The 23,226-nt window shown below is 40.5% G+C and overlaps 3 protein-coding genes across 3 annotated transcripts; 2 read left to right on the top strand and 1 right to left on the bottom strand.

The window, feature by feature from the left end:
- The first annotated feature begins 1,502 nt into the window (after positions 1 to 1,502).
- On the top strand, positions 1,503 to 3,820 carry LOC116248079 (polygalacturonase 1 beta-like protein 3). The gene is made up of 2 exons (XM_031620678.1): positions 1,503 to 1,662; positions 1,758 to 3,820. The coding sequence occupies exons 1-2, from the start codon at positions 1,612 to 1,614 to the stop codon at positions 3,555 to 3,557; spliced, it is 1,851 nt and encodes a 616-aa protein (XP_031476538.1). The 5' UTR covers positions 1,503 to 1,611; the 3' UTR covers positions 3,558 to 3,820.
- Positions 3,821 to 7,826: 4,006 nt separating this feature from the next.
- On the bottom strand, positions 7,827 to 12,257 carry LOC116258402 (uncharacterized). The gene is made up of 5 exons (XM_031635537.2): positions 11,880 to 12,257; positions 11,543 to 11,788; positions 11,028 to 11,109; positions 8,467 to 8,681; positions 7,827 to 8,191 (listed from the first exon to the last, which is right to left on the bottom strand). Exons 1-5 carry the CDS (start codon positions 12,185 to 12,187, stop codon positions 8,071 to 8,073), a joined length of 972 nt encoding a protein of 323 aa, XP_031491397.1. The 5' UTR covers positions 12,188 to 12,257; the 3' UTR covers positions 7,827 to 8,070.
- A 1,368-nt stretch (positions 12,258 to 13,625) lies between these two features.
- LOC116258393 (T-complex protein 1 subunit gamma) lies at positions 13,626 to 21,378 on the top strand. Its single transcript, XM_031635527.2, has 14 exons — positions 13,626 to 13,847; positions 15,263 to 15,324; positions 15,550 to 15,622; positions 16,227 to 16,294; positions 16,392 to 16,461; positions 16,700 to 16,768; positions 16,868 to 16,939; positions 17,191 to 17,264; positions 18,254 to 18,531; positions 18,817 to 19,201; positions 19,837 to 19,962; positions 20,056 to 20,160; positions 20,758 to 20,832; positions 20,928 to 21,378. The coding sequence occupies exons 1-14, from the start codon at positions 13,823 to 13,825 to the stop codon at positions 21,117 to 21,119; spliced, it is 1,674 nt and encodes a 557-aa protein (XP_031491387.1). The 5' UTR covers positions 13,626 to 13,822; the 3' UTR covers positions 21,120 to 21,378.
- The last annotated feature ends 1,848 nt before the right edge of the window (positions 21,379 to 23,226 follow it).

The raw sequence follows: 23,226 nt of genomic DNA, 5'->3' as shown, positions 1-23,226 counted from the left end.
TTTCTGAATCTCATCGCACATTCCAATGTGATATCTTCCAAAATGTGCGATATTTTCTTCGTTCATCCTTTTCAATTACTGTAACTGCAGAGTTCACATTGTCCCACTGCAGAATGGAGAATGAACAGTGACCACTCATTCAAAAAGGTCGTACCTAAGCTCCTTGGGATTACTGATCATGTAATACTGGAGATCCCCATTAAGAGGATTAATGGGATATCTTGGGATATCCGCTTCACTCTAAGATGAGATTCCCAATTCATGCCAAAGTGGATGGCAAAATCCCCACCATAGTTCTGATTCATTTGCGGTTTTGCTTTTTTCCTTTTTTTTTTTTTTTTTTTTGGGTAGATTGGAAAGGCTGTCTCTCCGATCAAGACATTGCCATGAAAACTCAGGTTCCCAATTCTTTCAAAATGAGTGGGACGACAAGGAAAATCGAACCTGAACCTTCTCTAAAAGCAGCAATAAGCTCCTTGAGTGCAAAGATTCAGGTGCCCTTTGCCTGCCAGAGAATTCAAAGCTGCTTCACCATTCACTTATGAGCTCAAGCTCCAGCATGCTTTCCAGTTTGCCATCCTTAATTATTGTGTTTGATGAATAGGAAAAAGTTTTTGAGGTGTTCTTGGTTGGAGAAGTCTCTCTCTACCGCACACTGGGGCGTCAAAAGCTGGGGAACTCTTCCTGAAACATTTTAGTTTTTCACCATGGAATATGTACAGTTCTAGTCCTTTTGTTCCCACCAAAAGCCTTCGATCTCTTTAATCTTGAAAACTTTCCACCATCAACTTTGAAGGCCTGACTGGTCTTTCTGCACTTGGAGTACACCAGGATCAGAGACTGTCTGAACTAATGAAAGAACAATTCAAACCTGATGTATCATGGCTTCCGCCCGCAAAATCTCTGTCGACTTGGCTGAGGGGTTAGTCTTAAAACTTTCAATTTGAAGGTCAATAGCTTAATAATATTGGGACTGCACATCTTTTGGCGTCATCTAAGTAGAGGTCTGTCTAACTGCAGCTTTCTAATAAAAAAAAAGAGAAAAAAAAAACAAGAAAAAACATCACTGGCTTCCACTCCGACGAGTAGTTGAATTGTTCCAAAGAAAAAATGAAATGCAAGATGCTATTCCAAGTAAGATATATCAAACGGGAGCATTGTTTCTAACTTCAGAATCTTCAAAAGCTTCTCACTGAAAAGGAACATCTTAAAAGCAAAGAATTATTGACTCTTGCAGAAATTGTAATACAGATGTCTTACATTCATTTTCAAAAGACGTCAAAAAATCAGCTTCTTGAAGGGTATACTGGTCACTTAAGTGAAAAGATTGGGAAACATAGATGTCATTTAAGAAAAGAATCAAGGGTAATTTTGACCTTTTCTTCTTCTTAAACTATTTGTTCATCACTTTCTCTCCGTTTTTAAGATGAGTATTTGAAAAAGGCAGTGAAAAATTTCAAATCAAACAAAAACAAAAACAAAACCCCTTCAGTCACTCTATTTAGTTCCCTCCACCTCCCTCTCCACACACTCGCCTTCTCGTGAAAGAGAGAGAAAGGAAGCTACAGAGAGAGAGAGAGAGAGAGAGGAGAGAGAAAGGGAGCTCCATCAATGGCGGCCCTCAGCATTTGGCTTCTGCTTCTCCTTCTGCAATTTCTCATGGTGGGTTCTCGAATTTTCCCCGTTTCCTGAATTGGGTAGTCTTCAGAATTGCTTCTCTCACAAAGATTTCTCTCATCCTTTTCTTGGTCTTGCAGGCAATCGCCTCGGGAAGCGGCGGGGTTCCGGGCCTGAACCCTCTCTCTGCGAAGGCCTCCGTTCTCCGTTACTGGAACGTGCACATACCCAACACGCCGAAACCGGCGTTTCTGATGGAGAAGGCCTCCCCTCTCGACGCCCTCCACTCGTCTGTTCTCCGGCGCTACGCCGAGCAGAGCTCGCTCGCCTTGCATCTCCCCACATTGTGCGACGCCGCGCACCTTTTCTGCTTCCCGGACCCCTCCCCCAGCCTTGAGAAGCACGAGTCTAATGTCGATTTCACCTCCTACTCTGGCCGTAACTTCTCAAACTACCGGTCCGGCTCCACTGGCGGAATCGACTCGTTCAAGAAGTATTCCGAGAACGCGAACGTCGCCGCCAATTCCTTCACGCGGTACAGCCGCGACTCGTCCCGCCACGATGATTCGTTTTCGTCCTATGTGCCGGACGTGAACGTCGGCGACAGCGAGTTCTTGAGCTACGGCGTCGCTGCCTCCGGCGGCTCTGGCCAGTTCAGCAGCTACGCGGACAACATCAACGTTCCGGGCCTCAGGTTCTCCACGTACGAGACGGACGCGGCCGGCCGGAATCGGGACTTCCGGGCCTACTCCTTCCAGGGGAACGCCGGAGACCAATCCTTCGTCAGTTACGGCAGGAAAGGCAAGGGCGTCCCATCTGGGTTCGTCAACTACGGCGAGGGCGGCAATGTCATCGGCTCGACGTTCAGCAACTACGGTGAGGATGGCGTTCGTGCCAATGATTCCTTCACCAACTACGGGCTGAACGGAAACGGGCCAGAGGACAACTTCAGAACCTACGGCACCGGCGGCAACGACGGCATTGATACGTTTACTAATTACAGGGACTCCGCCAATGTTGGTGATGACTCCTTCACTTCCTATGGCAAGCTCGGCATCTCCCCCAAGCTGAATTTCATCAACTATGGTCAATCGGCCAATGTGGGCACTGACAAGTTCAAGAGCTATGGTGAAGGTGCTTTTAAGCCCCAAGTTGGTTTCAAAACTTATGGGATCAACAACACGTTTGGGAACTACGGTGACAAGAAGAGCGTCACCTTCTCTGCCTACACCTCTCCAAGCACCGCCTCTAATCTTTCCAGCACCAAGTGGGCTGTTGAGCCAGGGAAATTCTTCAGGGAGAAGATGATGAAAGCCGGGACCGTGATGCCAATGCCGGACCTCCGGGACCGGATGCCGCCGAGATCATTCCTGCCGCGGTCGATCGCCGAGAGGCTGCCCTTCTCGAGCTCGAAACTCGGGGAGCTGAAGAAGGTGTTCCACGCCAGAGAGAATTCCAGCATGGAACGGCTGATGAAGAATACCCTGGCAGAGTGCGAGAGGGAGCCCAGCAAGGGGGAGACAAAGAGGTGCGTGACTTCGATCGAGGACATGATCGATTTTGCGACGTCTATGCTCGGAAGGGACGTGCAATTGAGGTCCACTGAGTCAACAATGGGGTGGGGGAAGAATGTGGAGATTGGGGAGGTGAAGGGGCTAGATGGTGGGAGGATTACCAGGTCTGTTTCTTGCCACCAGAGCATGTTCCCTTACTTAGTCTATTACTGTCACTCAGTGCCCATTGTGAGGGTCTACGAGGCTGACATCCTGGACGTCAAGAGCAAGAAGAAGATCAACCATGGAGTGGCAATCTGTCACCTGGACACCAGTGCATGGGGGCCTGGCAATGGAGCCTTCGTTGCATTGGGCTCAAAGCCAGGGGAAATTGAGGTGTGCCATTGGATCTTTGAGAACGATATGATTTGGGTGAGAGCTGGTTGAGTCCCATTGGTAGGACCCGACTGGGAAGAAAGGGGTGGGTGTAGATGTCCTTGTGCTATCTATTCTATTGGGTAACTCTGCTTTATGCCTTTCTCTGATTGGCCTTTGGGGAGAAGGGTGGGGGCCAGGAGAAGGGGAGAAAGCTGTTGTAGAACAGTAGAAGATTGATGAAGATGATGATGATGTTACCTGCTCCAAAGGGAGTAGTCCAGTTTAGAAATGCAGATCGTTAGCAATAACAAGAATGGTCATGGCCTTTTTCATTTCCTTGGTTTTTTCCTTTTCTTCAGTCTGCTGCAAAATCTTGTTGCGAAGTTTGTCACATGTGAGTCTGCCTTTTTCGTTACGTAGTGGACGAGAAACGGGAGAGAGAGAGAGAGAGAGAGAGAGAGGCACTGTCAGGCATGTGACACTGAGAAGATGGGGGGCAACAACTACCTCCCTTGCATTAAATGGGGAAGAGAATTTTCTCGAGTGTGACAACAGAAGGTATTTATTCTTTTTCTTGAGGGGGCGTTTGTTTGTCCGTTTTCCTGTGAAAGAAATTCCCTTTCATGGAAATGGTGCCTTTGTCTTTCTCAACTATATGCGAAACAAACGCTTGTGGGCAGACAGCGGAGCACCCATTAAATGGCGAAGCCATTTTCTAATTCAAATGGGCTCTGTGCCCTGCCCTTCCTGCCAAGCAATTTGTCTGTTGGGATCTCTCTGTCATGGAAGGTTGCCTTCCCATGGATCGGTGTAAAGAAATCTCCCTGCTGCGCCTGGATTTTGAACCATACTCATCTGTAGCTGAAAACAAGAAAAACTACGCGAGAAAGACGCAGGGAATCAGATTTAAGAAAGAAAGTGATTTTTCTGATAACTATGGCTTGAATCCCTTGAATTTGAAGTTAGAGACGCAGGCTGTCAAGAAGAGGTCTGCAGATCATCTGAGCCATGTAATTTGATCACAGACCCTTTTCAATGACGCATCTCATCGTGCATTTAAACCGTCTCAGATGTTTGAACAAAGATTCCATTTCTTCAACATTTTCAAATTTGTCGTATGACCAAACTTATAGACATGAGGTGTGCTTGTTTCTGACGCTGCAGCCCTCGAATCATTGCTCCACGAAGGAGGACTCTGGCAATGACATAATTGAGATGTAAACTTATCGGTCTCTCTGCAACTGACATAACTAAATGCCTCAACAGTGTACTACGAAGCACGGAAACCTAGATAGAATTTTATTACAAGATGTTGGAAGACGGTACCTCTTCTGGCTTCCTAATATTAACATCCAGTGTCTCTTCCGGATAATATATATATACATATAAGTGTACATCTTAGGTCCCATCTTAAGCCGCGGTAGAATGCATGCTTGGAGGTGTCCCTTTTGATGCTTTTAGATATCTATATATATAATTTTTTATGTATTAGATTAGGCATTTTCATTGTTTCTTAAGAGGTGAAAAATCTTGACCTGGGTGGCACTAGAATTAAGCAATAACTTTTCCTGTTGTAAAATAAGTTCAATCAAATGCATAGATTCTAGTGAATAAGCAATAACACACACGTCTCGAATGTGGTTACCATGGTGTACAAGCTCTATGACTATGAGCAGATCCTTCACGAAAGCCAAAGCATGTGTAAGCCCAAGAAAGAGTGGGGGAGGGGGAAAATGCGTTAGCCACGATATTTTTTTGGCCCTTGGCCATGTTTTCTTATGTAACAAGTCCTTAAAAAATAATAATAACATGATAGACACCTAATGATGTAGATCCAACAAAAATTACCTTAGTAATGTCCTTATAAGAAAATTAATGAGCCCTTGACAAAATTTGGTCCCCCTAGTCCATGCCTAATTTTTAAGGCCTTGTGTCAGGAGCCAAACGTCTTCCCTTCTCCCTTGGTCTCGGTCTTGGACTGGTGTCCTTTCACTCCATTCCACGACAATGAAAAAAAATGTTTCAGCCTTTGCAGTTCGACTTATGGGCAATTAATGTTCTTCAGTTCAAAGTTTCTAGCTCCTCAACTCTTTCAGCATTTGCAATTCGACTTCCGAATGATTAATTCCCTTCAGCCAAAGATTTCTAGCTTGCAACTTTTTATATGTGTTTGTCTGCATTCATGTTTTGTTTATACACCACTTTTTTTTTTTTTTTGCACAAGACATGTTTTTGTGTGTGTATGTGCACCCGCACCAGTTTCAGACACGTAGGTTGTGTATTTGGATGAAACATGTGTTTAATTTTGGCATGTTTACTATGTTAATAGGATAACAGCATACGCAATCGGCCACAAGATCCGGCTTTCAAGTTATGGATTAAAAAAAAAATTTGATTTTAATAAAACACAACAGGCTGTTCGGCGTCGCCATTAAGATACAAAAGCAGCCAATAGAGAGAATATGTCAAACATAATCAGACTGCTAATTTCTGACTTAAGAAATTAAATCTACTTACAGATGAACATCATATACCACCATGAGGGGTATGGAGGTACACAGCAAGCACAATTCCCAAGTTGATTATTTTTCTTTTGGTTAAACTAATAGTTTTTTTCAGAAAATGCAAGTTAAAAAAAAAAAAAAACTGAAACTATCCATACGGAGTTTCTAAAATAAATTAAAAGGCTCGAGGTTCACATGAATGATGAAACTGAAACCTGTTCATGACTTCTGTCAGTATGCTGGGGATAATTGCTCAGATAAACGTGTCCAATGCATCATACACGCTGTATCCATTGATGAACAGCTGAAAGCCTCCATGACCGAACCTGCCAAGAATACCTAACAAATAATTAGACATAAGTTCAGGATATGAGCTGGACGTGCAGGCCCCAGCTATCCCAAATGTCTGGAGAATGGAAACCATCTATGAGTATCGAAGACAAGTACAAGATTATATGACAATATGTGATGTCCAAAAGAAAAAAAAAGTGAAAATGATAAAAATAGATAAATATAAAGAAATATTTCGTATATCCATTTTTAGTAAATATATAAAAAGTTATAGTTGATTTTGAAATTTTTTAACCACATTTTAATTGATATTCTATGTGGCCCGGCGCTTCACTAAGTGGATGATTGATCAAATGTCTGGAAAATGCAAACCATCTATGAGTATCGAAGAAGATTACAAGATTATATTCCACAAGAAAAAAAAAAGTGAAAAGGATAACAAAATAGATAAATATAAAATATATTTCGTATATCCATTTTCAGTAAATATATAAAAAGTTATAGTTGGTATTGATTTTTTTTTTTACCACATTTTAATTGGTATTCTATGCGCCTCTCTGACCATGTGCGGTCACTGGTGCAAGTTGTACAAAAGACCAAGTTGCAGGGGTATCCTCACTTCTACGTTCTTGTTCTGCTGCAAGTGGGGAATCCACTCAAGCTCCTGCTGGGTTTCCTCATTTGTATTTTCTTGTTTTACTGCTAGTGGGGAATCCACTCAAATTCTTAGTATTTGAGTAACTTTTGATGGCAGAAAGCATTGCGACATGCACTGAAGGACATAGAAATACATATTGAAAATAGAAAGCTCCGCATGCAGAAGGCTATGCAATGCATCAGCTGGCTGTACATGGAGAGGCCTGGGTAGACTACAATATACCTTTCAACTCGAGCGTCGCCCTTATCAACATTTGCATCTTAAAGGAATAACACACCTAATTTGACAATGACCAGAGCATTCATAATATGTATTAACCTGAATGGATACTAAGCCAGATATTCAGATGAGAACTTTGACTCCATGGATTCAGATTCAGATTCAATTTAAATTCATTTTTTTTACGTAATACTCTGCACAAGTATAAACCATATTGTGAACAGCACATTGCATTGTTCTGCTAAATCAGATTAAATGATCTCTGAATTGTATAACATTTATAAAAAGAACTTTAAAATTGAAAACTCTAAGTTGATCTATACCTTATCAATCCAAACATTCTGAAACTTTTATGCGGAAGAAAGTCGATAATCTCGTATTTTTCATGTGTATAAATGCTCAAGTAAACTCATTAACTATCCACCATAGAAAAGCATAGCCAGCCCTTCCTAAAGCTTATTTGGTTGATGGTGGTATTTTTACGCGAGTGTGGTGCCAATTTAACTTAAACACTTTTATTGATGCCAATGCACAACACTTGCCTTCATGCATCCAGTTTAAACTGTCACCCACACAGAACACCAAACTACCATTTCGGTGCACGCAAGCCAACTGCAAGGCAGCAAGCCATATAGTAAAATCTGGAAAATTAGGTAGAAAGCTGTCTGTCAGAAGCAAATATTTTGACACTCATTTAAGTACAAGTTAGCTTCATGATTCGCGCATCTTTTATTCTGCTCAGCCACAGTGATCACTCATACATGCAACTACAGAGCGATGGAAGGAAACGCAGAAGCAGCCAGACGGGCAAGCAGTAGAAAACGAATGTGGCTTTCAAGGGACTAAACAAAAAAACTGAGCCGCCATGTAAGCAAACTTATTATATTTATACAAACGGAACTAACGTATTCTACCGACATGATGGGGGATTGAGACACTTGTAGACAGCAGAAGCTGGCTGCCTGTAAGCAGGAATGCTCTCTACATCCACACGTCTGACTTCTCCAGGAACAAAAGAGAGATCCATATGCCTATAACAGAAGCAACACCATCAAAACTTTAATTACTTAATGGGTCAAATGAAGATGCATAAAGCAACAAAACTGATGTGGGTGACGTGTAAAAACAAAAACAAAATTGGTAAAAGGCAGCCAAGACCAGCCCATAAACATCTTCAAGTTAATCTGGCAACGAACCCAGATCGAAGTTTTGAAGCAACATGCACCCAACGTCTGGCCAATTTTCATTGAGCAATCCTCATCCATGTTCATGAAATAATTAAATAACTGGAAGCAATAGCCCTTACCTCCGGAGATCAAGTCCTACTAGACCAGCTTGAAGGACCGATAAGTTGTCTGAATCAGGTGAGACAATGACAATGCTATCACCCGCGTACTGGGTCTCCAAAATTGACATCAGTTGTGTAACACGAACAAATACATCTTCAACACTCTCATTTGGCGTCCCATCATCAATAGGAGGTGGTTTGGTGCTAGGAGAAATTCTATCAGAATCATAGACCTTCAGATTCATTTAAGAGATTAATAACATAATGACAGGAGCATGAATATCCAACAAGAATGAAACCTCAAAGTCCAATTCTTCTACTAAACACGATTAGCAGAAATAATCAAGTAGATGAACAAAGGCATGATTTTCACGAAAGACTCAGAAATGCAAATAATACAATAAAGGCAAACTGTTGCCAGGACTCAAAAGTAACTAGCTTACAAAAGCATAAAAAAGAAGTATTCCTCATTTGTAGTCCCTGTCCTTCCAATCTGCTATGAAATAGCATACACAGAGAGCTACAGTTGTTACAATATAGTAGCATATGCTTGTAACTTCTTTGGTTCTTTCGTATGAAAAAAAATTGTCCATGAGTTTCTATGTCATAGCATTGCAGATATGGGAAGAAAGATGGACCTAGCTAGATCCATAATGCAGTCAAGGTATCAATGTTCTTTTTTCATTTTCTTAGGGGGCCAAAGACGCCAGATTTTCCCATGCCTTCTGGGTCCAAGACTGTGATATCAATGTAAGGTACCAGCAGTACAGTGAGGTTGTAATTTATTTACCAACTGAATTGAGCTCATCCATAAAGGAAAATAGCTAACGTCAACCAGACTGCATCAACGACCAAGATTTATTTCTCATCTTCTCTATTTGGTTCAAGATATCGACAAGTCTCAAAGGAGAAGATTGCTACCGATTGAGCTTGAAGTTGGTGCTTTATCTTTGTCATATGTGCATATCCAATGGCTGCAATCTCCCCCTTAGTAATGTCCAAGCATCTTAATTTCTTCAACATGCAGATTATAGATTAGGTGAGCTATTTGGCGGAGATATTTTGTGCACTTAGTTTTATAAATATGAGTGTCTTTCACCCCACTGGTCTTCCATTTGCACTATCAGTGACTTTATGTATGAAAGTTTTGCATAATTCTGTGTTGTTACTTGACAGCCTTGGTCATTGATAATGTAACAAGAACTTTCAGCATCATGACTTTTCATGACTATCCACCTCAATACTTTTATTAAATGCCAGTTCTCTTAGATTAAAATGCCTTAACTTTGTCCTGAATGTCAAAGAAACCCCTATTCTTCAAGTATTGATCACTTCAAATGGAAACTTCCGCTAGAAACTAATGCATGAACAGTTTATCACCTTCCGACATTCGGTATAATGCCTAATACCATTCACCTTCAGTGGCATTGTTCCTTTTCCTTTCCTTCCTTGTCATTCAATGGTTCTTGTGGTTTTTGCATCAGAAGCAACAAAAAATCATGAAGTACAGATGGGAGATTGCTGTAGCAAATAATTCTTAAGAACAATTTGTTAAAGCCAAAGGGTCTTCAAACCTGTGATGGTTCAGGTGTATTCCTGTGATTCCTCAACAAGTCAACCTTTGACCAAACAAAGATGTGCCAAATATTCATATTTGGCAGAAAACTCCTAAAACAACATGTGACTTCATACAGTTCCAAAACCTCGAACACAAACAATGTGACAAACTATATGAATTTCTTGAAGGGCCTTCAGCAAAAATGAGCACATTGGCATAAAGACTCTCATGAGCACCCACAGATTGGATCTTTCAATTATAGACCCTAGGCCTCAAACCTTCTCATTTACGACCCAAGGAAAAAAAAAAGAAGTCTAAAGAAGGGGACATGAAGGGGAGACGTCAGAAGGAGAAAAAAAAGAAAAGAAAGCTGGAGTTCTAAAACTGAATAAACCGATACTAAGACTGGAAGCAGTTCACGTTAAACAGGCTACCAGGCCCTAATGGCAAGGGAAAACTATATAGTGGATACAAGGGCAACAGGAGACATATTAATGAATGGATTTGAAGAAAATTACCACAAGCAACACATGAATTATTCTTTTGTTGTTTGATAACTTGCAAGCGACGCATGAATTATCCTTCAAAGTAGCAAATTAGGCCGTCGTGACCTTTGACAACTGAAATGTTCTCTTGCTTTCTATATATATGCTTTCAATGAGAACTTGCACAAACTTGTAAATCACGATTTCAGCATTTTCCACAATCTTCTCAGTTTTGCTACTTTTCGCTCTGGCAAGCGGCAGCATGGATACCACTTGAAAGATGGACGAAAAAAAAAAAGAAACTAAACGTTAAAGGTCAAGTTACGAGTGCCTTCTGTGTTTTTCTATTTAGCAGATCTTGTACAACTTGCTTGAGTTTCAATCCATGATTCTGATATGAGTTACCATTCCATATCAAGAGAAGTTTCTTAGATGATACAATTCAACATAATTCAGTTTTTTCATATCAAGATGCAGAACTAGCTGAAGAAATGGACATAAGACTGTAAACAGATCAAACTCCAGTTGTACGCTACCTCGTTGACAACATCCAGCTTCTTTCCCTCGTATGCACCCAAGCCGCGAGCATCCAAGAAGCTATACTCTGGAACAATATGACTGCGACAACATAAAACTCATATGTTCATTCATAAAGGTGAACACGACAACCGCTCTCTCTCTTTCTCTCCCTCACAGGCTCACACACACGCACACAAACAAAGCGTGTGTACGGTCCAATATGGTACTAAACCACCACAATGAACTGGCATGTAAATCTAGTATCCAAGAGTTAGAGCGTCTCTTGTGATGCCTTCACCATAGAAGGCTTGCTTCTTGCTAGTTTTTTGTGCGAAGTGCTAGACCATTATGACGATTTCCTTCTTTTGCCGGCCATTGCCACTCTATGTCAAGGCAATGCGAGAAAAACTACATCCTACAACTTCTCGGTTCCGATCGGCCAAGCCAAAGATAAACCAGAACCCTAAGGAACACGTGAATTAGCACACCTACATGCAGAAGGTGAACAAAAACGAAGAAAACATGGCCGCACCTCCGGCTAATGCTGTTCACGGCAGCGATAATCTCAGCGGCCTGATAAGAGCGCTGGGTAATAGACGGCCAAATCCAGCAATTACCATCACACGCACCCATTTTCTTGATCTCGAAGGCTGCCTCCACTGCCTGCTTCTTACCTTCTTCCGACAATCCGCTATCAACCGAGGTTTTCTCCACGGGGTTCGTCCTGATGAGCCCTAGATGCTCCGTCTCTGACTCCCCGGCCCTAACCAAAAAGTACCTGAAACCAGAAACAGTCATCACAGGTATCAGACCATTTGTACTTGCACGAAATTGAAGGGATAAAAAAGAGGAAGATAAGAGAGGCCAACCTGTTGACGAGGCGGGAAGGAGGCATCTGAAACAGGCCTCGAGCGTTCGCAATTGGAGCATCCAATGGAGGCAGAATTGACGGAATTGGCCCGAGAAGAGGCGGAAAAAGAATGAAGGTAGTGGCAGTGAGGAAGGTGAGGATTCTAGAAGCTGGGTACGATTGGTTGACGTTGGGAATGGCGGGCTCACGGGATAATCGGGAAAGGAAAAGGGGTGGCCTTATTCCACCACCGCCTCTCAGACAGGAGGCAGATGGAGCGGCGGAGAACCGCCCCGCCGCCGCCGCGGAGCAAAAGGAGGAGCTCATTTGCTTCTCCTCGCTAAAGAGCGTCAGCCATGCACCCGGGTTGGTGCTGCCGCGCTTTGGCCAACGGATAACTCCCGCCATTTGAAAAATATCTTCGTGATCAATGCTGGCACCACTAAAAACGGGTCGTGTCTGGACAATTCGATCCAGTTTCTAAACAGGTTCGACGAGTCCATCTTGTGCGTCTTGTCGTGAACTAAGGTTGAAATAGTCACCTGTATCTGATTACTGATCTAGTTTAAACGCCATTTGGAAGAAGCTGTTAAAACAAATGTTGATCCAATCTAGTTCGAAATCAGATTCAGCATGCAGCTTCATAATTGCATCCAAACCTGAAGTCGGTGTCGTCTTAGATCAGATAAAAGATCCGACCAATCTATATGTATAACAAGGGATGATTTGCTAGCCAGATTCCAAATCAGTTTTAGAAAATATGTTATGAATTCCACTTTAGAATCGAAGCCAATTAAGATGAATCCAATCAAACAGGTACAAGTATGAAGATGCACTATAGACACAACAACTTTATAAAATACAAGTATAGAGTATGGCATGGTGTGTATATATATATATATACATATGCGTACAAAAAGTTCAAAATAAAAGCAACACTTCAATAAACACGTAATATAAATAAAAATAGTACATGGTAACATGGTAATGGTCAATAACTCGCAAAAACATTATGAAAATGAGTTAAAAACAAGTTAAAATTAAAAATTAATAGTTTGAATCAGTTTCAATCAAAAAAGTACTCGGTATGTCCAAGTACTCGGTTGGTTTGCTGTGATGGCATGGTGACATGAAGATGGGAATCTTATTGATGTACCGACCTAACTTAGGTCGGGATCATTTACCTCCTTAGTCATGGCTCTATGAGATTGTAAATTAGCACATTTATCAATGTCCTCTCCTTTGTATGTGATTGCTTTCAATCAAAGCATTTAGTAACTTTATTATAAAAATGCAATCACTTGTTTATGAATTGTCAAGCAATTTTAGAAAAGGCTGGCTTGGTTGCATAGACAACCAACCTTTATAATACTGGGTTTGGGATGGGCTCAACATGTCTAAACTCAAACCGACATTGATTAGAACAAAGTAAGCTTGACGTAAGCTAAAACCAGTTATAAAATACCGATTTGAACTCGGCTCATTAAGGAGTATTTGGCGTATGATAATTGTTATTGTTGTCAATACTCATTATTATTAATTTAAATCATACTTAATCAAAAATTTCAAATATTAGTCAAAGAATGGATCCTACCGGTTAACTCAAGTTGGAGACCTGAATATTTAATTGGGTTTGGTGTTTAGGTTTCAAGTACCAAATCCAGGTCGGGCCATAACGTGATAACGGTACTTAGTCCGAGCTCTAACGGGATAATGACCGAAGCTTTTAAATAAATAGAGGGGATTGAGTGACTCGTCCGGTACCGAGGAAGACACAACGTGGGTTCTAGTGAGTTCGAGTGGCAACACAGTTGTGTTAGGGAGTGGACCGATCGCGAGGGAAAAGAGAAGAAGAAAACCCTGTGAAACCCTAAAAGGCGGGAGAGCGAGTAAGCGAGGGACAAGCAGAGAGTCTTTCTCCATCAGCATCACTCTGAACTTTCACCATTCCTCGTCCCAAAGATGCACGCCCCGGTCCTTGTCCTCAGTAAGCCACCGTCTTTCTCATTTTCTTTCTTGTTTTCTCCTCGCGGCATGAATCTGTTTCGGGCCATTACTCGTTTCATCATTTCTTGGTTTTGCATCTTCTTTTACTTGTCGATCTATGTTCCCCTCAAGCTGCTTGATCTGCAGCGTTATAGATGAACGCCCTTTGCTTTCTCTATCACTATCTATATACTACCTGTTGACATTGCTCCTGTGTCTGGTGATAATGAGCTTTAGTGGTTAGCTAGATCCCAATCAAATCCTTGTCGCGAAGTATTGCTGACGGATGACGGATCTTCCTGGGCTTTTGAGGGCTGGCCATTTCTGGGAGTTTCTTAATCACTGCGTCTTGCCGGTTGCCTCAGAAGCGTACGCTGGTTTTTTGCTTTTTTGGTCTTGGAGAGAGATCGCCAGTGGTAAGGATCGGGTGATTCTTAAGGCGATGAGTTCCACCGCTATGTGTGCTTGCCCTAGCGACTTCTGACTTAATGGATAGTCCATCACTCAATTCCGATAATCAGCGGGCTATGAGCTTTCATGTGCAACGTGATGATTCCTGTGGTGTGGCGGGCATGACAGCCTTAATGGCAGATAAAATGCCCACAGAGATGCACAAAGAAACACACGCCCATACCTATACGAATGCCATGTATACGTTGGCAGTGTCGTCTCGTGAAAATTTCCTTGTCCGTGCGACATAACCAACAATGGGTTAGAGCAAATGTTACAATTCAAACCCCAAACCCGTTGTTTGCTATATGATTACCACATTATTCCTTCAAAGGTTTTATCATGATCTGAAATTCAAATTAAAAGGACAGAACAAACTTTAGAGAATTCAGAGAAGCTTTTATTGGCAAGTGGTATTTAATAGTAAATCCAAGGAAGACCTAACCCTAGGATTTGTTCCATACGAATGCGGCTCATGGGGATAAGATATACGCCCCATGGGATCTGTTGGTCGGGCAGTAGGTGGGATTATTTACAGAATCTAAATTGTGGTACATAAAAATAGCAACCATTACACGTAAAAGTTTCACAATCCATAGCCGTACTGCATACACTGTGAGGCTTCCAATCAGGGATATATAAATTTACGTACGCAAATAACAAGTTATATAACAAAGTAAGGAGAAAAATAAACCATTAAGATGAAGAATACGAGAGGTGGAAAGAAGCTATGCCATGCTGTTGATTATGCATTATGTAGAGAAAAATTTGAATATAATGAATTAATTATTGTTGCTGATGCATCCATTAAGCTGTTTTGCAACATTCTGCAAAAAAAAGTTATTTTGATTTGCATTTTCTGGGTTAAATGCAATTTTTACATCAAGCATAATTTTCAATTGCAAAGCTTTCTTCTGTCATTTGTTCAATTTCTGAACTTCTTTTCTTGTCATGTGTTCTTCTTAGAGGATTCTTTGAAACGGGAATCTGGAACCAAGGTTCACCATGCAAACATTCAAGCATCAAAGGTAGTATTCTTTTCCACATTAGTTCATATGGTTCATTTTGCATTAGTTGTTTTAATTGGAAAATTTGTTAATGGAATTGCCTCTGACATTGTAGTGGATCCTTTCTTGGAATCCATAATGTTCAGGGATAACTGCTAATATTGGTCAATAGTGGTTTTGTTTATGTGTACATGTACAAAGTGCAATGTAGGGCAGTACTTTGCTTATAATTTTGTTATTTTGCAGGCCGTGGCTGACATAATACGTACTACATTGGGTCCTAGGTCCATGTTGAAAATGCTTCTTGATGCTAGTGGAGGTAAAGTTTCTTTTACTGAATTCTTTTCTTTGTTCTGATTAATGCTGTTCATGCTTCTTCTCTTGAAGTTCATTGATATATTCTCAAGCACTTATGACTTGAGCACATGATGCCATTGTTAGTATGGCCTGCTGTATGGAGTTCACACTATAATATCAGCACAAAAAAATACGGACTTGGTCCAAAAATATCCCAATTAGCCTGAAACACAAATATCCTGCTTTATTTCCTTCAATATGCATACCAGAACTTATAACCGCCCCTTTTGATTATTATAATAGCAAGACTCCGTTACTTAAGGAAGGTCTTCATGTTTGGTGTGATTTTTAGGCACTTTTGTTCGGGGCTGTCACAAACATTGGCAGTTACTTAGTTTCAATTTTTAATAGCTATCATGGTTGCTATTTCTTCCATTTAGGGGATCTATTCTTCTATTGATTCCATTTTGAATTTTAGGGTACTAAGATAACAAACCTAATTCTGATTTTAGTTTTATAGAGGTGTTATGTTTTTTGTTGACTTTGCTAAGTTCTGGATGTCCTTGAGTGGGTTTGTATGTTTGATTTCCTTTAATGACAAGTGTACTGTTTTTGCCTCTTAACAGGAATAGTGGTAACAAATGATGGAAATGCCATTTTGCGCGAGCTTGATCTGGCACACCCAGCGGCGAAGGTGCATACTATTTTATGCTTGAACTGTTTGAGACATATTCGACGCTTCAAATTTTTATTTCTCTTTCCTTATCTGATGTATGTTGTATTGCTGACAGTCCATGATTGAATTGAGTCGTACACAAGATGAAGAAGTTGGTGATGGAACAACATCTGTAATTGTTCTTGGTATGCATTGCAGCTTTTCTGGTTGTAAATAATATACTGTTTCGTACTCTTATTTAGGTTAAACTTTTAAAGCAAGCCTGTTCATTTTCTTATGTGCTATGTTCAGTACATTTACATAGATTTCTGTCGAATCAACTGCAAGTACAATGATATAGCTTGCAATGATTCAAGTTATACCACTAAATTTGATTGTCTAAGTTAATGCTGATAATGACGATACTGTACTGGAACATTGAAGCTGGTGAGATGCTGCATGTTGCTCAAGCTTTTATTGACAAGAACTTTCACCCTACAGTAATATGCCGAGGTAAATCGTAGAATTTTTTATTTGAAGGCAATACAAAGTGTGGTACCAGAAACTGGCTTCTTGCTTAATTTATAGTTTTCCTTTTTTGTGATTTCACAGCCTACAACAAGGCCCTGGAGGATGCTATTGCAGTATTAGATAAGATTTCTATGTCTGTTGATGTCAATGATCGTAAGTTCCTCAAGTACTTGTATTTCTTCTAAATGAAACAGTTCCACTGTTATTACCTGTTCCCTACCCCTAAAAGTAGATGCTCAGCTCTTGGTTTGTGGTGGTCTTAGTTTTTGTTTCCTTTGTCATGGTTGAGTTGCAACTTGTATGCCTTGATAGACATCCAGAAGGATGCAAACCTCCCTCTCTCTCTCTTTGGATTTTCCCTTTATTTTTGAAGTATTTAGTTGATTTTTTTTTGTGTTTTGCAGGATCTGCAATGTTGGGTTTGGTCAAAAGTTCTATTGGCACAAAGTTTACAAGCCAGTTTGGTAATCTCATTGCGGTGTGTGTCTTATCTTGGTAGCCTCTGGTCTTTATGGCTCTCTTGGTTGCGCAAAGCTTGTATTGCTGTGGAACTAGCACAATATCTGTAGTGAAGGTTTTCTGGTCATGGCAGTTTGTTTACTGGTCAAATTCCAAGGGAGACCCTACACAAGAACATGTGCTCACACACACGAACACCAACTCTTCGGTGTTCTCTGTCGAACAGAAAATTGTTCTGGTTTCGTTCCAATTGCATGTTCTTTGCTGCCTGTGATGTTTTCAACTCTCTCAAGAACACCCAAGCTTCATGGTAATCCCAGCATGTGTCATTGATAAATGGACTAGGGGACTCAAAAGGCCCACAAAGCCAGTACGTGTTTTTCACCAGTCTTGGACATATGATATCTGGTATTCCTCTAGAATTTGCAGTTGTTCATAACTTAAGGCCTGTGATATTCCAAGGTTTATTTTGTTAGACTTGAGTATGAATGCTTAGGATCTTGATGAATGGGTAGTATTCTTGAGCTTGAGCCTAAGTGCACTCTATCACTTGGTCGAAGTTGCCTTTGTTGGGGTTTGGAAAATACTGAATAACTTTGTGTAATCCAAAACTATATTTTGGTCTGTCCTTGAAAATATACTATGTAGAAGCAACATACCGTTGGCCTGTTATACTGCGAAAGCAACCAGAATTCCTGTCTTTTGGTTCTGTTGTAATTCTATTTAGTTTTTATTTACCCTCTTGCTGTAAGCTTATCTTCTTTTGCACTGGCTGGTTTATTCCTGTTCATGTGCAGTTAACTATGTTTTCTTGGTAAACTAAAATCATGTTAGCTTGCTAGCTTATTCAAGTCACGTATGATGTGTTCTTGTTGGTCTGTGACATTCGGCATTCTTTAAGCTTGTGGCTGTATCTCCAGATTCTCCACCATCTGATGGTTTTAGTGTTGCATCCTTTATGTTTTGTATTGAACCTGATCTCCCTTTTCTTCATTCTCTCACGTTCAGGATATGGCACTTGATGCTGCGACTATTGTTGGTGTGGACCTTGGGCAAGGGCTACGAGAAGTTGACATTAAAAAATATATTAAAGTTGAGAAGGTTCCTGGTGGTCAGTTGGAAGATTCCACAGTTTTAAGAGGAGTAATGATAAACAAAGATGTTGTTGCTCCTGGGAAAATGAAGAGGAGAATAGTAAACCCTCGCATTATTCTTTTAGATTGTCCTCTAGAATACAAGAAAGGAGAGAACCAAACAAATGCTGAATTAGCGAACGAGGAAGATTGGTAAGATGCTCTAACTGCCATTGAGTTATGTATTTTTATGCTTATTTTCTTTATATATATAGCATGTTGAATTAAACTTGTTCTGTTTCTTTTTATTATCTGCCTGGTCTTCTACATGTCCAAACAAACAGAGAAAAGGAGAAAGATTTTTTTTTTCTTATGGATGAATGTGACAACCTGGTATACCATTCATATAGTTAGGGACCACTTTTTCGTCTCATTGTCAGTTTATGCAAGACAATTCCGTCGACCATTTAGTATATGGACTGATACGCTATCTGACAGGGCAACTTTGTTGAGAATGGAAGAAGAATACATTCAGGATCTATGCTCTCAGATATTGAAGTTCAAACCTGATCTGGTGATCACAGAAAAAGGACTAAGTGATCTTGCCTGCCACTTTCTCAGTAAGGCTGGAGTAAGTGCAATCAGAAGATTAAGGAAGACTGATAATAACAGGATTGCAAAGGCTACTGGCGCTGTCATAGTCAACAGGCCAGATGAGCTACAAGAATCTGATGTTGGAACAGGGGCTGGGCTATTTGAGGTTAAGAAGATTGGCGATGAGTTCTTTTCTTTCATTGTGGAATGCAAAGACCCGAAGGCATGTACAGTTCTCTTAAGAGGGCCAAGCAAGGACTTCCTGAATGAAGTTGAGAGAAATTTGCAGGTAAATGATTGCTGTTTTTGAGTTTTCTCTGCGTTTCTTCTTGTTTGTTTTCCTTTTTTTTTTTTTGTGGGGGGTGGGGTGAGGGGTGTTAGGGGGAGAGGAATGGGGTTATTGGTTTAGGTGGTTTGTGCCCACATCATTGCTTATTGAATGTCCCGAGCTCTTCTAAAATTTGCTCCACATATCCCATATGTTCTCTTTTGTATCCATTACCTCCCTCCTGTGTAATTTGGGTTTTATCCAGTTCTAGACATAGTTTTGAGAGAAAGCAAATATTGAAAGCTTTTGAGCATCAAGTAAGGCCCCTTCTGCAAAGCTGCACGTGACAACCATGACCTATGTGACCACAAGGCATGCTTATTAGTCCGTTCACAATCTAATTCTTTGGTCCTTTGCTAATCTTTCATTTGCCTTTTTTATCCAGTCCTCAGGTTTAGATCCCCGAGTTTTATTTGTGAATTAAAGTCCACCTAAAGGAAGCTCTAGAATACTGTTTTTATAGTTATTTTAGTCCCATCAGCTGTAGTTGAGCGCCACACCTTTTGTGGCTCACAATCATTTTAATAGAAGTTAATTTATCAATACATTTTTCACATGTTTTCTCATCGTCTCAACTATGAATACAACTTTTGCAGGATGCAATGTCTGTTGCAAGGAACATTATCAAGAATCCAAAGCTTGTTCCTGGTGGTGGTGCATCTGAGTTGACTGTTTCTGCTACACTAAAGCAGAAGAGTTCATCGATAGAAGGGATTGAAAAAGTAGGATTTTTTTTAAATTTTTTGTCCTTGGGTTTGCCTATAGAAGAATTTGATGAGTTCACTCATTTGGCTGTCCATGTTACTATATTACAGTGGCCGTATGAAGCTGCTGCAGTTGCTTTTGAGGCAATTCCACGTACCCTTGCGCAGAACTGTGGAGTAAATGTGATTCGAACAATGACTGAGTTGCAAGGAAAAGTAAGATGCCATGGATCCATTTTTTAAATATTAAACTTGGTTTATGAAGCCTGATGGATGGTTGGTTAACTTGATTTATTTATCTGTGGTTTTCTCATGTGTTTAAGGGCAGCTGTGTTCTCATAAGGTAGATATTAGTAATGAACTAATAATAACAAAATTTTAGTTAAAGAACTGAGAACTGAGAACTGAGAAATTCTGAAATTTTGGAAATCATGTTAACTCCATGAGTGGCATTTTTATTTGGAAACTATTTTTTCCACTTACTGTTATATATTAGCCGTTTCTTTTTTCCTGGATAAGGAAGCTCTTGAAGGTGTTGGGTTCAAAAATAGTGGTACTGGCTAGTTGTTTGCATTCGTGAGATCAGTCCCAGTTCTATCCATCCATGTTCTGTTTCCTAAATGCTTTCTGTCTCCTGGTACTGGCTAGTTGTTTGCATTCGTGAGATCAGTCCCAGTTCTATCCATCCATGTTCTGTTTCCTAAATGCTTTCTGTCTCCTGGTACTGGCTAGTTGTTTGCATTCGTGGGATCAGTCCCAGTTCTATCCATCCATGTTCTGTTTCCTAAATGCTTTCTGTCTCTTCTGCGGCAGCATGCTAATGGTGAGAATGCATGGACTGGCATAGACGGAAATACAGGTGTAATAGCAGACATGAACGAGCGTAAGGTAATGGACGTGATTTTATAACTTGTGCTTGCTTTTTCATATTCAAATTATTTCTGGAATTGACAATGGTCCTTGGTTTCCGTTCCTTGGATTAGATATGGGATTCTTATAATGTCAAAGTACAGACGTTTAAGACTGCCATCGAGGCAGCTTGCATGCTTCTGAGGATTGATGACATTGTCAGTGGCATCAAGAAAAAGCAAGCTCCAGGAGCCGGCCAAGCACCGTCGAAGCCTCAAATTGAACAAGAAGGTGATGCAGACAATGAGCAGATGCTTGCAGAATAGAGAAGGGGGAGTTTGCTTACAAGAATTCTTTTAGAGTGGTATTCATGTGTGTCTGTGGTCGAAAAAATTTTGGTTTTATTTTGACTACTGGAGTTTGCACAGTTCTCCTTCTTTCTGATCATTTAATTTTATGTTTTGTAGATGCATTAGGAATGATGTGTAATTTAGAAAATGAAAAAAATGAGACCCTGAGTTTCGAAGATGAATGCTGACATCCTACAAGGATCCTTACATAGAACGAAGAAAGCAGTTTTTTGTATTTCTCCAAATCTTGCTTGCTTTCACTCGTGTTCACGCGCTGGTAGAATTAGTTCTCTATGAAGAAATTGAACTCGGATGAGCTTCTCTGAGCCGTCTTAACATTCTACTCAGGTGGCGTAACCTGTTGCGTCAAAAGTCACAAAAGTCACTCTGTGAAGTTCAACTCCTCGTTTTCTGAAAAGTTGATTTTCGTGCGCCGGCCTGAAAAGTTCATATTGGGGTGCATTGTACATAGCCGATCGATGCATATGTTTGGACTTCTATGTGACTGGGGCTCCAATAAGCATGTTCGAAAATTTGTACATGGATCAAATATATCTGGCGTCCAATCAAATTCAATTTCAGAGCCATTTAGGCAGATTTGGGCTAAAGAAATTTGGATCCAACTACTAATTAGATTCCTGTTCTATATGCGATGAATAATTGCATCCGAAATAGAATCTGATATTTGATGGGGAAAATATAATGATCCAACCCAACTACAAGTAAAGGTTGGTACTTGTGCTGGTCGGATTCCAATTTGGTTTTAGAAAAAAGTAGTCAAAGTTGGAGTCTAGCTGTACACAATCCAACTATTTGAATTTAGTAAAGGTTTGATATGAAAAGAATCGGAACAATTTACATTTTCACTTGTAAGGCACACATGTCCGTCTGTGCAAAAAGCTCTGATACCAATTATAATAATTGAACCCAAATTGACACAAGCATCCCATCTCTTGGAATCCAACTTGCTTTCTAGTTGCTTTAATCACAATACCAAAAGGCTGTGAATCAGAACAAGCAGCAGTATGACACAAAAGCGTACAAACTCTTGAAAATTTTAGATCTATAACTGTTTTTAAAACCTTCCTCACATTAACTCTGAGGAGCATAACTCAGACTTGAGGTGCATGGGAGTCATGTCTACAGTCCGAATGAGAGGACGGCTATGCTCCTATACTGTAAGGGTGTGGATCCCTTCAGATCTCACCACTTAGTACCAACACAGCTCTGAAGCACACGAAGATCTCTTGCATCCGAAATAGAATCTGATATTTGATGGGGAAAATATAATGATCCAACCCAACTACAAGTAAAGGTTGGTACTTGTGCTGGTCGGATTCCAATTTGGTTTTAGAAAAAAGTAGTCAAAGTTGGAGTCTAGCTGTACACAATCCAACTATTTGAATTTAGTAAAGGTTTGATATGAAAAGAATCGGAACAATTTACATTTTCACTTGTAAGGCACACATGTCCGTCTGTGCAAAAAGCTCTGATACCAATTATAATAATTGAACCCAAATTGACACAAGCATCCCATCTCTTGGAATCCAACTTGCTTTCTAGTTGCTTTAATCACAATACCAAAAGGCTGTGAATCAGAACAAGCAGCAGTATGACACAAAAGCGTACAAACTCTTGAAAATTTTAGATCTATAACTGTTTTTAAAACCTTCCTCACATTAACTCTGAGGAGCATAACTCAGACTTGAGGTGCATGGGAGTCATGTCTACAGTCCGAATGAGAGGACGGCTATGCTCCTATACTGTAAGGGTGTGGATCCCTTCAGATCTCACCACTTAGTACCAACACAGCTCTGAAGCACACGAAGATCTCACCACTTAGTACCAACACAGCTCTGAACCTTAAAGGCAAGGTGGAGTGGGGGTGAGAAGGCTTCAGCTTTCACCCAAGTGATGGAATAACCCTTTCGCTTAGGGCGCATTTAGGATATGATTCATATGGGCACTTAGAGTTTTACCATTCCTGTAAAAGTAATCCAAATGAATTACCTACCGATAATATCAACTGATTCATTTAAAAAGAAAATGTCAAAGGCATTGTCTCCAAAATAGTTCTTGCATC

This window comes from Nymphaea colorata, chromosome 1, assembly GCF_008831285.2.
Source record: "Nymphaea colorata isolate Beijing-Zhang1983 chromosome 1, ASM883128v2, whole genome shotgun sequence".
NCBI lineage: Eukaryota > Viridiplantae > Streptophyta > Magnoliopsida > Nymphaeales > Nymphaeaceae > Nymphaea > Nymphaea colorata.
Note: the sequence above shows the minus strand (reverse complement) of the source record. Positions and strands in the feature narration are given on the sequence as shown.